Here is a 16,362-nt window from a genome sequence, read left to right as displayed (position 1 = left end):
AAGTGCTAAAAGTGCTGGGATCACAGCCGTGAGGCACCGCACCTGGCCACAAATGCGTTGTAAGAGTATACAGATTTGTGGCTGGGCACAGTGGCTCACACCTGTAATCCCAGCACTTCGGGAGGCTGAGGTGGGCGGATCACGAGGTCAGGAGTTCGAAACCAGCCTGGCTAAAATGGTGAAACCCTGTCTCTGCTAAAAATACAAAAATTAGCCAGGTGTGGTGGTGTACACCTGTAATCCCAGCTACACAGGAGGCTGAGGCAAGAGAACTGCTTGAACCTGGGAGGTGGAGGTTGTAGTGAGCCGAGATCGTACCAATGCACCCCAGCCTGGGCGACAGAGCGAGACTCCGTATTAAAAAAAAAAAAAAAAAGAGTATACAGATATACAGATTTGTGCATAATTATCTTGAACAAAAGAAAAGTCTAGTAACTTTTAGCAATAAAAATACACCTACCAAATGCTTTCTCCTCAGATACTGACGGCGAAGGACCAGTGGTTTAAACAGCAGCATCCAAGGTACACACAGTAGCGCAACCACTACCAGGAAACACTGAATTCCTTTCTGCAGAGTAAGAAGAAGGACAAGGTACATCATATAAAAGTCTACTGATCACATACGCAGTTTCCAAGTCTGGCACAAATTTGCCCCAACAGTACTTTCTTACTAATCTATGAATAACACTATCCAGTTTCACAAAATAATTAGCACATTTTGTGGCAAAGCTCTAGAATTGTCCCATAGAAAGGCAGTTATAAATTTTTTAGGGTCAGAGAAACATCTGGCTTCCTGATCAAGGATAATCAGCTCAGATAGCCCGCCTCTGGGTTGACGTACCTGTCCAGAATACAACATTGAATAACCAGACTCTGGGTAGGAAAAGAGGAACATGTTTATGAAATGGATCAGAAGGCTTGGTGCATTCTCAGATGTATGAGCATCATAGGCCGTCCACTTGTAAAAAATAAGGATAACCAAATAGCCAAACAAAGAGGTCATGAAGATTATTTCAGGAATAAATCCAAAGTAGATATTCAGGGGCTTCTTGAAATAGCTAAAAAAGAGAGAGAAAAAAATGTTAAGGGTAAATGGGCCTAGGGCCACTCCTACACTGAATGGCGTATTCACTAGATTTTTCTATTTAATACCCCCTGAACTCCGTCTTTACACTTTAAGCAGCAGCAACCAGAAGCTGGAGGCAACAGAGCAATGCAGGATTAACTATCACGGTCAAACTTCTGAACCTTGGTTTTGTTTTGCTGTTGCTTTTTCTTCTTTTTTGAGACAGGGTCTCACTCTGCCACCCAGCCCAGAGTACAGTGGTGTAATCTTGGCTCACTGCAGTCTCAACCTCCCTAGGCTTAGGTGATCCTCTTATCTCAGCCTCCCGAGTAGCTGGGACTACAGGCATGCGCCACCACACCCAGCTAATTTTTATGTTTTTTATAGAGATGGGGTTTTGCCATGTTGCCCAGACTGGTCTCAAACTCCTGACCTCTGGTGATCTGCCCACCTTGGCCTCCCAAAGTGCAGGATGACAGATGTGAGCCATCGTGCCAGGCCTCAAACTTCTGAACCTTGAACGGCTGCAATACCATCCCCACGATTCTCTCCATGGGAAAGAGAACAGAAAAATCTAGTACATTTTGAGACCATAGTTCATAACTTTTTTTTTTTTTGTAGAGATGGGGTCTCTTGTCGTGTTACCCAGGCTTGTCTTGAACTCCTGGGCTCAAGTGATCTGCCTGCCTTGGCCTCCCAAAGTGCTGGCATTACAGGTGTGAGCCGCCACACCCAGTTCACAGTTAATAATTTTATGAGTTGCACATCAAGGAAAAAAAGAGAGCTCACTTACTTTGATGAAAATTGCTCAAGTTTTTTTCAAGGATCTTTACTGGAACAGCAAATTGTTAAAAGACTAATATTAAGCCTCATTTAAGACCATGAAAAAAAAATTTCTTTTTTTTTTTGAGATGGAGTCTTGCTTTGTCACCCAGGGTGGAGTGCAGTGGTGTTATCTTGGTTCACTGCAACCTCTGCCTCCTGGGTTCAAGCAATTCTCCTGCCTCAGCCACCAGAGCAGCTGGGATTACAGGTGCCTGCCACCACACCCAGCTAATTTTTTGTGTTTTTAGTAGAGATGGAATTTCACCATGTTGGCCAGGCTGGTCTCGAACTCCTGACCTCAAGTGATCTGCCCGCCTCATCTTCCCAAAGTGCTGGTATTACAAGTGTAAGCCACTGCACCTGGCCCGGCCATGAAGACTTTTTTTTTGAGGCAGAATCTTGCTCTGTCGCCCAGGCTGGAGTGCAGTGGTGCCATCTTGGTTCACTGCAACCTCTGCCTCCCAGGTTCAAGCGATTCTCCTGCCTCAGCCTCCCGAGTAGCTGGGATTACAGGCACGTGCCACCACACCCAGCTGATTTTTGTATTTTTAGTAGAGACGGGGTTTCACCATGTTGGTCAGACTGGTTTCGAACTCCTGACCTCAGGTGATCCACCCGCCTTGGCCTCCCAAAGTACTGGGATTACAGGCATGATCCAGCGTGCCTGGCCACACCATTAAATTTTTAGAAAAGCACTTCTATAATGTAGAATGAGGTTCTGAGTTATTAATCCCTCCCCAAAGATGTCATGGTTTCTTTAGGCAAAAGCATTCTCTAAACTATGCACATTCTTATGACAGAAGTGGAACAACTCACATATGGTTGAACAGGCTCAGGCTGACTCCAAACAGCATATGGATGATACCAAGGATAACAGACATCTTCATCTTAAAGGAGTTCAAGAAGGTCAGTTTATTGGTAGCAATGTTCCAGATCTGTCATAACCCAAGAAAACAAATAGGTATTATAAAGAATTCTCAAAGGGAAAAATATTCCTTTGTTTAAAAAACAATTTTTATTTATTTATTTATTTATTTGGAGACAGAGTCTCGCTCTGTTGCCCAGGCTGGAGTGCAGTGGCGCAATCTCGGCTCACTACAAGCTCCGCCTCCCAGGTTAAAGTGATTCTGCTGCCTCAACCTCCCGAGTAGCTAGGACTACAGGCGCCCGCCACCACACCCAGCTATTTTTTTGTATTTTTAGTAGAGATGGGGTTTCACCGTGTTAGCCAGGATGGTCTCCATCTCCTGACCTGCCTCCGCCTCCCAAAGTGCTGGGATTACAGGCGTGAGCCACTGCGCCCGGTCAACAATTTTTATTTATTAGTCAATATTATTTATTATGGAAAATTCTAAACAGATACTTAAGCAGACAGGACGGTATAACAAACCCCCATGCACCTATCACTCTGCTTCAACAAATTTTTTTTTAACCTTGCTTTTGAGGCGAATGCTTCAAAAAATTTTTTTTTTTTTTTTTTTTTTTTTTTTTTTTTGAGACGGAGTCTTGCTCTGTCGCCCAGGCTGGAGTGCAGTGGCCGGATCTCAGCTCACTGCAAGCTCCGCCTCCCGGGTTTACGCCATTCTCCTGCCTCAGCCTCCCGAGTAGCTGGGACTACAGGCACCCGCCACCTCGCCCGGCTAGTTTTTTGTATTTTTTAGTAGAGACAGGGTTTCACCGTGTCAGCCAGGATGGTCTCGATCTCCTGACCTCGTGATCCGCCCGTCTCGGCCTCCCAAAGTGCTGGGATTACAGGCGTGAGCCACCGCGCCCGGCCTCAAAAATTAATATCACCTTATGGACTCGTGAAACAAGATTACTGCCACTCACTCATCTCCATATTACTATAAAGTCAAGTCCAGATATCATGTCATTTTACCCATAAATATTTCAGTGTGGATGTCTAAAAGGAAAAGACTTATCTATTTATTTATTGAGATGGAATTTCGCTCTTTTTGCCCAGGATGGAGTGCAGTGTTCACGATCTCGGCTCACTGCAAACTTCCACCTCCCAATTTCAAGCAATTCTCCTGCCTCAGCCTCCCAGGTAGCTGGGATTACAGGCACAGGCCACCACGCCCAGTTAATTTTGTATTTTTAGTACAGATGGGGTTTCACCATGTTGGCCAGGCTGGTCTCAAACTCCTGATCTCAGGTCTGGCCTGAGGCCTGCCTCGGCCTCCCAAATTGCTTGGATTACAGGCTTGAGTCATTGCGCCTGTCTAGTAAGGCTTTTTTGTTTTTTTTTTGAGATGAACTCTTGCTCTGTCGCCCAGGCTGGAGGGCAGTGGCAAAATCTCGGCCCACTGAGAGGTGGGGTTTTCACCATGTTAGCCAGGAAGGTCTCGATCTCCTGACCTCATGATCCGCCGGCCTTGGTCTCCCAAATTGCTGGGATTACAGGCCTGAGCCACTGCACCCGGCCGGGACTTATTTTTAAAACATGACCACAACATTGTCATCATACTTAAATGCACTAACGATGATTTCTTTTTTTTTTTTTTTCTTTGAGATGGAGTCTTGCTCTGTCACCCAGGCTGGAGTGTAGTGGCGTGATCTTGGCTCACTGCAACCTCTGCCTCCTGGGTTGAAGCAATTCTCTGCCTCAGCTTGCTGAGTAGCTGGGATTCCAGGTGCTCGCCAACATGCCCGGCTAATTTTTTTTGTATTTTTAGTAGAGACGGGGTCTCACCATCTTGGCCAGGCAGGTCTTAAACTCCTGACCTCGTGATCCACCTGCCTCGGCCTCCCAAAGTGCTGGGATTACAGGCATGAGCCACCGTGCCCAGTCAACAATGATTCTTTAATATCATGAAATATATAGTCAATATTCAAATTTCTCTGATTGTGTCCAAACCTTTTTTGTTTTTTTTAAATTCATTTATTCAAAGCAAGATCTAGATAAGGTCTATACATTTTTTTTTTTTGAGACAGGGTCTCACTGTTACCCAGGCCAGAGTGCAGTGGTGCGATCTCAGCTCCCTGCAACCTCTGCCTCCCAGGTTCAAGTTATTCTCCTGCCTCAGCCTCCCGAGTGGCTAGGCCTACAGGCGTGCACCAACACACCCGGTCAATTTTTATACTTTACAGAGATGGGGTTTCGCTATGTTGCCTGGGTTGATCTGGAATTCCTGAAGTCATCTGCCCGCCTCAGCCTCCCAAAGTGCTGGGATTACAGGCATAAGCCACCGCGCCCGGCCTATACATTATGATTGTAGATATATCTCTTGAGTCTCTAAATTATAGGTTCTCCTTCCATCTTTCCTTTTTTATTCCTTACAAAATATTTTTTGAAGAAATTGCATCGTTTATCTTATATATTTTCCCACCGTCTATGTTTTGCTGATTGTAGCCCTGTGGTGTTGTCATTCCATCTATTTTTTTTGACAGGGAGTCTTGTTATATCCCCCAGGCTGGAGTGCAGTGGCACGATCTGGGCTCACTGCAACCTCCTCCTCCCAGGTGCAAGCAAATCTCCTGCCTCAGCCTCCTGTAGCTGGGACTACAGGTGCATGCCATCACGCCCAGCTAATTTCTGTATTTTTAGTAGAGATGGGGTTTCACCATGTTGACCAGGCTGGTCTTGAACTCCTGACCTCAAGTGATCCACCCAACTCTGTGTCCCAAAGTGCTGGGATTACAGGCATGAGCCACCTTGCCCAGCCTGTATTATTTTTCTCTTTTCCTCAGCAGCCAGATGCCCTGTGTTATATTCTTGCCACCACTCCATTTTTACAGCACACAATAAAAAAGATTTGATCATACTTAATTTGCCTAAGCATTTGAAACAAAAATTAATTCTGGGATGTTTGTGTAAGTTTGTAAAAATAAGAATGCAAGTCTAAAATCCACAGGAAAAATATATTTCTGCTTTGTTAAAATATCTGCTAAAAATAAAAAACCAAACTAAGTAAGCAGAAATAAATTAAGAAATGGGAAGCAGTCTTGAAAATCAATCTTCCCAGAGTTTATATTATTAACCAACTCGGAAATAAGCAGTGCCAGGGAGAAGTATGTGGCTCCTCAAGGCACTTGGGTCTCTTATGGCTTAGAAGTCCTCCAAATACATACATCAAGGTTTCCCAAAAATATGTCAACGAAAACCCACATAACTATTTTTGTTTGTTTGTTTGTTTTGAGACGGAGTCTTGCTCTGTCACACAGGCTGCAGTACAGCTTGCTCACTGCAACCTCCGCCTCCCAGGTTCAGGAGAGTCTCCTGCCTCAGTCTCCCGGGTAGCTGGGACTACAGGCACACGCCACCACGTCCGGCTAATATTTGTATTTTTAGTAGAGACAGGGTTTCACCACGTTGGCCAGGCTGGTCTCGAACTCCTGACCTCAGGTGATCCAACCTCCTCGGCCTCCCAAAGTGCTGGGATTACAGGCATGAGCCACCATGCCCAGCAAAAGCCCACATAACTATTTATCTTCACTTTAATTCTCTTGCTTCCAGGTTACCGTTAAAAAATTTGAGGTTAGTATATAGGAAGGAAGTCCTCTTACTGGATCAATGCCAAAAGGGTATGGTCCACCGAACACTCCAGGGAGGGCTGGGTTTAGCTGTAGAACAGGGTTCCCCCGAAGCGTCTCTTCACTACCATGACAGGAAAAAAGTCACATTTATTTTTGAACAAGAGAGGGAAACAACAAGGGTCCAGAAACTGACCCCAAAATAAACTGCTATAGCTATCTTGTCTTTTCAATAAAATGGGAGGGGAAAAAATAAAGAGGAGAGACTAGCAGCTGAGATTGAAGGATCCAAAATGACAAAAAGAAAAATTAAACACACAAACACACAATCAAGTAGGGAACTAGGGAATCTGCTTTTAGTTTCCAAAAAAAATCATTTCTAGTCTTAGTTCCTGCATACTTGCTGAACAAATCACAAAGCACCTCACGGTGTGGAGCATGAATGAGGAGACACTGTCACTACTTCCTAAAGAAGTGTCAGTTTACCACTTGTCTTAAAAATCAGGGCTGAACATGAAATGAATAAGCTTTGAATTTTAGCTTCTTCTGCAACTTACGTCCAATTATAAGTAAACATCGGCCGTACACTCCAGGATGACCCAAAGATATTAAGAGACTTGGAAAAGCAATCATTGTAGATGAGGCCAGTGTACATGGAGAACACACCCATCAATAAAATAATGTATCGACCACTGAACACAGTGCTAAACATCTGGGAACCAGAAGAAAGAAGTAATGAGAATGTACTCACTGCAGCTCACATTGTGATAATGTTATTCAGAATACCTGCCCCTTTCTCTGGTGCTACTTTACCCCATCCTGATTCAGAGAGCTTGAAGTAAAAACCAAAATACAATGCTAATGAGACAGTTACTTTCACAGGATGTGGCCTCTATTTTTTTATTAGGTTGGTACAAAAGTTATTGCGGTTTTGGCCATTTCTTTTGGCGGCCAAAACCGCAACAACTTTTGCACCAACCTAAATAATTTTTATTTTTTAGAGATAGGGTCTCACTATGTTGCCTAGGCTGGTCTCGAATTCCTAGGCTCAAGTGATTCTCCTGCCTCAGCCTCCAAGTAGCTGGGACTACAGGCACACACTATCACTTCCAGCTAGCACATGTCCTCTTTGGTGTGAAAATGAACATAACTTCTCTACTTCCTTTTGATAAATTCATGGATAAAAGACTTCCACATCATGACTTTCATAATGAATGCTTGGGAAATTACAAAATTTCAGTTCAATCAGATGTAACATAAACAATACCTCATTCTCATTCTTCTGGGAAAGGATCCGGCTCTCCCTCAGTACCATCCACACAGCAAAAAGGGTCATTAAAATGCCGTGACCAAAGTCTCCAAACATCACAGCAAATAGAAAAGGGAACGTGATAATAGTATATGGAGCTATAAAGAAACCAAAAAAAGAAATATACAAAGTACATTAAACCATAGCAATTCCACAAATACCACATTCTTTTCCAACTCTGACCTCAAGTGATCCACCTACCTCAGCCTCCCCAAGTGTTGGGATTACAGGCGTGAGCCACCATGCTCAGCCTTCCACACTCTTTTTTTTTTTTTTTTTTTTTTGAGACGGAGTCTCGCTCTGTCGCCCAGGCTGGAGTGCAGTGGCTGGATCTCAGCTCACTGCAAGCTCTGCCTCCCGGGTTTACACCATTCTCCTGCCTCAGCCTCCCGAGTAGCTGGGACTACAGGCGCCCGCCACCTCGCCCGGCTAGTTTTTTGTATTTTTAGTAGAGACGGGGTTTCACCGGGTTAGCCAGGATGGTCTCGATCTCCTGACCTTGTGATCCGCCCGTCTCGGCCTCCCAAAGTGCTGGGATTACAGGCGTGAGCCACTGCGCCCGGCAGCCTTCCACACTCTTAAGATCAATATAAGGTGACTTATTCCCCAGCTGCCAGACAGACAGGACTCTCAGAGAAAATCTTTTATGGCAGAATCAACACACCTTCTCAAAGTAGCTAATGAAATTTGAGCTACTGATAACTTTTTCTAAAGAGAGATGGGGTCTTGCTCTGCCACCCGGGCTGGAGTGCAGTGGTGCCATCACAGCTCACTGCAGCCTGCAACCCCTGGACTCAAGTTATCCTCCCACCTCAGCCGCCCAAACAGTTGGAACTACAAGTATAAGCCACCATGCCCAGTCAATTTTTTTTTTTTAATTACTGATAGAGGATTTTTTTTTTAGATGGAATCTCACTATTTTGCCCAAGCTAGTGCTGAACTCCTGGCCTTGAGCGATCCTTCCACCTCAGCCTCCTGAGTATCCGAGATTACAGACAGGAGGCACTGTGCCTGGCAGCTCTGATAATATTTTAAACAAAGAAGAACAGAGGAAACGAAGGTGTAACCCTGACAACATTGGTTTGTTCTTTGATTCTCTTGTAACTCGTGGGACCCCGCTCCCAGGGCAGGCCAGCTGTCTTCTCTTTGTGCAGCAACTATGTCCCAGTGGTATAAAGCTACATATCAGATAATGTACAGACAGAGAAAGTCCAGAGCAAAGCAGTTCTTGCATATGGCTCCAACTGAAAATGAATCCGCACACTCTTGATTTAACTCTCCAAATATAGGAGAACTCTCCAAATATAGGAGAAATCTGTGTTGTGTCTAAAATGGCCAATACTTGCTACATTTTTTCTGTCTAACCTTGGAACAAGGAAGCCAAAAAAACAAAACAAAACAAAACAAAAAAGCCATTTAAAAATATCAGACATCTTAGGAGAAACATTTTGCTTAAAGCAGTTAAAGCAGTTCCTGCAAATGATTTGCTAGAGAAGTCCAGGTGTTTTAGGGCTGTGAGGGCACATGAAAGAATCCAGTCTCATGAACTTTTCTTTTTTTGGAGACAGAGTCTCACTCTGTCACTCAGGCTGGAGTGCAGTGGCACAATTTTGGCTCACTGTAACTTCTGTCTCTTGGGTTCAAGCAATTCTACTGTCTCAGCCTCCTGAGTAGCTGAGATTACAGGCATTCACCACCAGGCCGGGCTAATTTTTTTGTATTTTTAGTAGAGATAGGGTGTCACCTGTTGGCCAACACCTCAAGTGATCCTCCCACCTTGTCCTCCCAAAGTGCTGGGATTACAGGCATGAACCACCACATCCAGTCAATGAACTTTTTTTTTTTTTTTTTTCTGAGACGGAGTTTCACTCTTATTGCCCAGGCTGGAGTGCAATAACGCAATATTGGTTCACAGCAACCTCTGCCTCCCAGGTTCAAGTGATTCTCCTGCCTCAGTCTCCCGAGTAGCTGAGATTACAGGCATGAGCCACCATGCTGGCTGATTTTGTATTTTTAGTAGAGACGGGGTTTCTCCATGTTGGTCAGGCTGGTCTTGAACTCCCGACTTCAGGTGATCCACCCGCCTCAGCCTCCCAAAGTGCTGGGATTACAGGTGTGAGCCACCACACCCAGCCCAGCCAATGAACTCTTAAAGGAACGCTACCTGACAGTAAACCTGCTCCTTACATCAAATGGGCACTTTTTTTTTTTTTTTTGAGACAGTCTTGCTCTGTCACCCAAGCTGGAGTGCAGCAGCATGATGTCGGTTCACTGCAACCTCTGCCTCCTGGGTTCAAGTGATTCTCATGCCTCAGTCTCCCAAGTAGCTGGGACTACAGGTGCGCGCCACCACGTCCAGCTAATTGTTGTATTTTTAGCGGAGGCGGGGTTTCACCATGTTGGCCAGGCTAGTCTCAAACTCCTGACCTCATGTGATCCACATGCCTCAGCCTCCCAAAGTGCTGGGATTACAGGTGTGAGCCACCATGCCCTGCCAGAATGAGCACCTCTGCAAAGGAAGTACACAAGAGCTGAGGTGTCAACATGTTTATTTATTTATTTTTTTTATTTTTTTAATTTTTTTTTTTTTGAGACGGAGTCTCGCTCTGTCGCCCAGGCTGGAGTGCAGTGGCGCAATCTCGGCTCACTGCAAGCTCCGCCTCTTGGGTTTACGCCATTCTCCTGCCTCAGCCTCCTGAGTAGCTGGGACTACAGGCGCCCGCCACCGCGCCCGGCTAATTTTTTGTATTTTTAGTAGAGACGGGGTTTCACTGTGGTCTCGATCTCCTGACCTTGTGATCCGCCCGCCTCGGCCTCCCAAAGTGCTGGGATTACAGGCGTGAGCCACCGCGCCCAGCCTATTTATTTTTTAATAGAGATGGGGTCTCATTATATTGCCCAGGCTGATGTTGAAATCCTGGGCTCAAGCAATCCTCCTATCTCGGCCTCTAAAAGTGCTAGGATTGGCTGGGTGCAGTGGCTCATGCCTGTAATCCCAGCACTTTGGGAGGCCAAGGCGGGCAGATAACGAGGTCAGGAGATCGAGACCATCCTAGCTAACATGGTGAAACCCCGCCTCTACTAAAAATACAAAAAAATGGCTAGGCGCAGTGGCTCACGCCTGTAATCCCAGCACTTTGGAAGGCAGAGGCAGGCGGATCACCTGAGGTCAGGTGTTCGATATAAGCCTGGGCAACATGGTAAAATTCCATCTCAACAAAAATACAAAATTAGCTGGGAGTGGTGGCACATGCCTGTAATCCCAGCTACTCGGAAGGCTAAGGGAGGAGAACTGCTTGCACCTGGGAGGCAGAGGCTGCGGTGAGCTGAGATTGTGCCATTGCCCTCCAGCCTGGGCAACAAGAGTAAATCTCCATCTCACCGAAAAAAAAAAAAATTAGCCGGGCATGGTGGCAGGTGCCTGTAGTCCCAGCAACTCAGGAGGCTGAGGCAGGAGAATGGCGAGAACCTGGGAGGTGAAGCTTGCAGTGAGCCAAGATTGTGCCACTGCACTCCAGCCTGGGCGACAGAGCGAGACTCTGTCTCAAAAAAAATAAAAAATAAAACAAAAATTTAAAAAGAAGTGCTAGGATTAACATCTTTAATTTTAATTCAGTTGTTCAACAGCAACTTTAAAGTGAGGTGTTAGAAGAAACAACTAACAAAAAGGCCAGGCATAGTGGGTCACACCTGTAATCCCAGCACTTTGGGAGGCTGAAGTAGGAGGCATGCTTGAGCCCAGGAGTCCCAGACTAGCTTGGGCAACATAACAAAACCCCATCTCTAAAAAAATTAAAAATTATCGGCCGGGCGCGGTGGCTCAAGCCTGTAATCCCAGCACTTTGGGAGGCCAAGACGGGCGGATCACGAGGCCAGGAGATCGAGAGACGATCCCGGCTAACACGGTGAAACCCCGTCTCTACTAAAAAATACAAAAAAACTAGCTGGGCGAGGTGGCGGGCGCCTGTAGTCCCAGCTACTCGGGAGGCTGAGGCAGGAGAACGGCGTAAACCCGGGAGGCGGAGCTTGCAGTGAGCTGAGATCCGGCCACTGCACTCCAGCCTGGGTGACAGAGCAAGACTCCGTCTCAAAAAAAAAAAAAAAAAAAAATTAAAAATTATCAGCCTGGGCAACATAGCGAAACCCATCTCTAAAAAAATTTTAAAAATTAGCCAGGCATGGTGACACATGCCTGTAGTCTCAGCTACTCCAGAGGTTCAGGCACAAGAATCACTTGAGCCCAGGGGGTTGAGGCTGCTGTGAGCCATGATTGCACCACTGCACCACAGCCTGGGCAACAGAATGAGACCCAATCTCAAAAAAACAATCATAAAATAAAAAATTAGCCAAGTGTGGTGGTGTGTGCCTGTGGTCCTACCTATGCAGGAGGCTGAGTTGGGAGGATCTCTTGAGGCCAGGAGTTTGAGGCTGCAGTGAACTACAATCGTGCTGCTGCACTCCAGCCTGGGTGACAGAGGGAGACCCTGTCTCAAAACAAACCAAACAAACAAACAAAAAACTCCAGAGTAAAAAGATAACAAGCTTTCTTTTACCTGGATTTATCTCTCGGTAAGTTCCAATTCCATAAGCGTCTACTATGTTCTGAAAGCCATAGGTAAACTTGTTGGTTTTGTTATAGGTTGGGGGAGTCTGGTTTGTCTGCATCCTGTTCAAAATGGAAGGTACAGTGGAACCACTGTGTTCCTGAAAAACATGAGCACATTTATCAAAATTAGGTTATCCTCCTAATTGTGGTGGTGGTGGTTACACAGGTGTGTATTTCTCAAAACTCATCAAATGGTACACATAAAATATATGTATTTTCTTTTATGTAAATTATATCACAAAAAAACTAATGAAAAAAAATAAAACGAGATTATCTTTCCCAGCCTTTGGGAAAACTGGGACAAGGTATAACATTTATAATGGAAGATTTCTATTAGATCCTGTGAAATACATCCTCAATGTGAAAAAAATTTAACTTTAAAATATGTCACCAAAGAAAATGTAGAACTGCCTCCATATCTGCCTTTTTATGAAAGTTGTTCTCCCCCTTTCATGGAGAAAGCAAAGTATGTTCTCTGGCTCTCCTTCTTCACTACGTTCTCTTAACTTCCTGATCCCTTGCAGTCTGATTGAGCATGCTTATGCAAAGTGACTGGCTCCTGACCAAAGAGCTTCTCTCCCAAATGCACGCCCCTGACATTGGAGATCTTTGGTGAAAATCTTTCTTCCTTAGGAGTTCTCCTCCTGCTCGCTAACCATTCCTTTTCTCTCTTTGCTGGTTGTTTCTGCTCTGCCTACCTGATAGCATTGCAGGCCCCCAACCTTTTTTTTCTCTCTATGACCTCCCTCTTGGAGGTCTCATTGCCTTCCATTCTCATGACTCCCATCTTCCTTAGCTTTGTCCCCTTGACTGCTTGACATTTCCACAAGGACCTCAATGTGACTGGAACTGAACTTACCATCTCTCCCCAATCAATAAGCTTCTCTTGCTGAACATTTACTTCCATCATTGGAACCCTAATTCTTCTGGTCACTCAGCTTTGATGCCTCAAAAAGATGTTTAAATCTTTCTCCTTGTATTTCTCTTGCACCTTGCTAGGAACCAGGTATCCCTACTGATTTTTCCTGCAGAACATCTCACAATTCGTCATTTTTTTTTTCCCATTTTCAAGTCCTACCTGGGGATTCTTATCATTTACTACTCTATGTCTACAATAACCTCCTAACTGAACCCGTACCTACAGAATCTCTTCACCCTTCAATCCAACCTAGATACTATCAGCAGATTACTCTTTTAAAACTGCTTTGAGCCAGAAGCAGTGGCTCACACCTGTAACTCCTGTACTTTGGGAGGCTGAGGCGGGTCGATCACCTGAGGTCAGGAGTTTGAACCAGCCTGGCCAACATGATGAAACCCCGTCTCAACTAAAAATACAAAAAGTTAGTTGGGTGTGGTGGCGCGCGCCTGTAATCCCAGCTACTCAGGAGGCTGAGGCAGGAGAATCACTTGAACCAGGGAGGTGGAGGTTGCAGTGAGCTGTGATCGTGCCACTGCACTGCAGCCTGGGCAACGAGAGCAAAACTCCTTCTCCCAAAAAAAAAAAAAAAAAAACTCCGAAGGTGAAATGTCATAAAAATGACGTTAATGCTACTATTTATTTTATCTTTTGAGACGGAATCTCATTCTGTTGCCCAGGATGGAGTGCAGTGGTGCCATCTCGGCTCACCGCAAACTCTGCCTCCCAGATTCACTCCATTCTCCTGCCTCAGCCTCCCAAGTAGCTGGGACTACAGGCACCCACCACCACGCCTAGCTAATTTTTTGTATTTTTAGTAGAGACAGGGTTTCACTGTGTTAGCCAGGATGGTCTTGATCTCTTGACCTCGTGATCTGCCCGCCTCGGCCTCCCAAAGTGCTGGGGTTACAGGCATGAGCCACCGTGCCCGGCCAAAAATGACGTTAATGTTACTATTGATGGGAACCTCTCTTCCTGGCCACGAGCTGCGTTGCTAGCTTTGGGGACTCACCGTGCCCCTTCTGAGTGCAAACTGGATGGAGTCAAGGTCGGTGACAGGGCACCAGACCTCTGCAATCAAGCATTTCTGAGTCACATCTATGTTGCACAGGTTCAGGGTGTGGTAGATGGCCTTCATCTTCCGCACTTTGATGAACCAGACACGGATGTTCTTAGCAGCCGCCTGCAGAACCCTCTGGCGGTGATCCTCCGTTTGATTTAGAACCTTTGGGGAGAAAAGGAACAAGCGAGGGATCCTTTTAACACCAGATTTAGATCTCAGGATATGAATGGCAAAGAGGCACAGCTTTCTGAAAAGAATTGCCAGGGAATTGTCTTTTTCTTCCTCTGGCTAGAATAGTTTCTTTTTTCCCAATTACAAGAAATTAGGCCGGGCGCGGTGGCTCAAGCCTGTAATCCCAGCACTTTGGGAGGCCGAGACGGGCGGATCACGAGGTCAGGAGATCAAGACCATCCTGGCTAACATGGTGAAACGCCGTCTCTACTAAAACATACAAAAAACTAGCCGGGCGAGGTGGCAGGCGCCTGTAGTCCCAGCTACGCGGGAGGCTGAGCCAGGAGAATGGCGTGAACCTGGGAGGCGGAGCTTGCAGTGAGCTGAGATCCGGCCACTGCACTCTAGCCTGGGTGACAAAGCAAGACTCCGTCTCAAAAAAAAAAAAAAAAAAAAAAAAAAAAGAAATTAGAGTTCTAGTTACTAACATTCACTTTTATTTAGCTTCAACCTGAAAAGAAAACTGAGAAAACTGTTTTTTCGCTTTTCTATATATGTTCAATCCTACCACCAGTCCAAGGCATAACAAATGTAGGTCACTACATTTAACTTGGCTCATTAAAGAGCAACAACTTTCTATGTGGGGACTGTAACTCAGACTTGAAGAAGTAGGCATCACAAGCCCAAGAGCTGATAAATGAACAAATCCACACAGAACCCCCTGCACATGGGTCAGCAACAGGAGAGGGCGGAAAGAGGCGGTGCTGAATACCACCACCTGCCTACGCTGGAAACATGGGCCAGGAGACGCCGCGGGATCAGGAGCACCTGTGATCTTTACAGGGGGCTTGGACTGCCACAGACCACTGCCATCATGAGGGCAGCTAAGGTGTTACCTTTATGTCAGGCTTCTCAGAGGAAAAAATGGTTCAGTGTTGATCCTTTCGAAACCAGTACAGATTTCCCTCAGAGGAATCACAGTGCCAAGACTAGGGTGGGAGGAAGGTACAGGAACATTTTACATTCCATTGGCTTAATACCAAATATTTAAGTTTTTTTTTTTTTTTGAGATGGAGTCTCGCTCTGTGGCCCAGGCTGGAATGCAGTGGCGTGGTCTTGGCTCACTGCAACCTCCGCCTCCCGGGTTCAAGTGATTCTCTTGCCTCAGCCTCGCAAGTAGCTGAGATTACAGGCGCACGCCACCACGCATGGCTAATTTTTGTATTTTTAGTAGAGACGGGGTTTCACCATGTTGGTCAGGCTGGTCTCGAACTCCTGACATCATGATCCACTTGCCTCGGCCTCCCAAAGTGTTGGGATTACAGGCGTGAGCCAACACGTCCAGCCCATATTTCAGTTTTTAATAGCAGAAGTGTAGCTAAGCCTGCTGCTTCCAATTGGAAGAAATTAGGCAAGCAACAAAAGCACAAGTCTCCACCATAGATAATTCTTCAAGTGAGTTCAGAACAAAGCAGTAATTACTCCCTGAAAAACTGTCTTGGGCAGAGGAAGGTGACCTCCATAAAGAGGTTTGTTTTGTTTTGTTTTTAAAAGCAAAGCCATGGCATGCTAGGGAAATACATCACTTGAAGATAGCTACTTTCTTTCCTTCTGGTTGTGGACTATTTCACAATTACTCTTACTCACTCCTGTAATCCCAGCACTTTGGGAGGCCAAGGCAGGAGGACTGCTTGAGGTCAGGAGTTCCAGACCACTTTGGGCAACATAGTGAGAACCTATCTCCACAAAAACATACCAAAAAATAATTAGCTGGGCATGACAGCAAGCACCTGTAGTCCTAGCTACTTGGGAGGCTGAGACAGATTGCTTGAGCCTAGTCGGTCAAGGCTGCAGTGAGCCAAGACTGTGCCACTGCATTCCAGCCTGGGTGATAGAGTGAGATCTGTCTTTAAAACAAAACAGAACAAACAAA

The 16,362-nt window shown here is 45.6% G+C and overlaps 1 protein-coding gene across 1 annotated transcript in view; it reads right to left on the bottom strand.

Annotated features, from left to right (window-relative positions):
• ATP6V0A1 (ATPase H+ transporting V0 subunit a1) overlaps positions 1 to 16,362 on the bottom strand; it is a 360,020-nt gene that overhangs the window by 21,950 nt on the left and 321,708 nt on the right. Inside the window, exons 11-18 of the mRNA XM_050762605.1 lie at positions 14,208 to 14,420; positions 12,227 to 12,377; positions 7,632 to 7,771; positions 6,922 to 7,076; positions 6,398 to 6,488; positions 2,708 to 2,826; positions 842 to 1,058; positions 461 to 568 (exon numbers count right to left, since the gene is read on the bottom strand). Coding sequence (XP_050618562.1) covers positions 461 to 568; positions 842 to 1,058; positions 2,708 to 2,826; positions 6,398 to 6,488; positions 6,922 to 7,076; positions 7,632 to 7,771; positions 12,227 to 12,377; positions 14,208 to 14,420 — 1,194 coding nt within the window. The remainder of the gene's footprint in view (positions 1 to 460; positions 569 to 841; positions 1,059 to 2,707; positions 2,827 to 6,397; positions 6,489 to 6,921; positions 7,077 to 7,631; positions 7,772 to 12,226; positions 12,378 to 14,207; positions 14,421 to 16,362) is intronic.

The sequence above is a fragment of the Macaca thibetana genome, chromosome 16 (genome assembly GCF_024542745.1).
Source record: "Macaca thibetana thibetana isolate TM-01 chromosome 16, ASM2454274v1, whole genome shotgun sequence".
NCBI lineage: Eukaryota > Metazoa > Chordata > Mammalia > Primates > Cercopithecidae > Macaca > Macaca thibetana.
The sequence above is the reverse complement of the archived record's forward strand: the minus strand, read 5'-3'. Positions and strand labels throughout refer to the sequence as shown.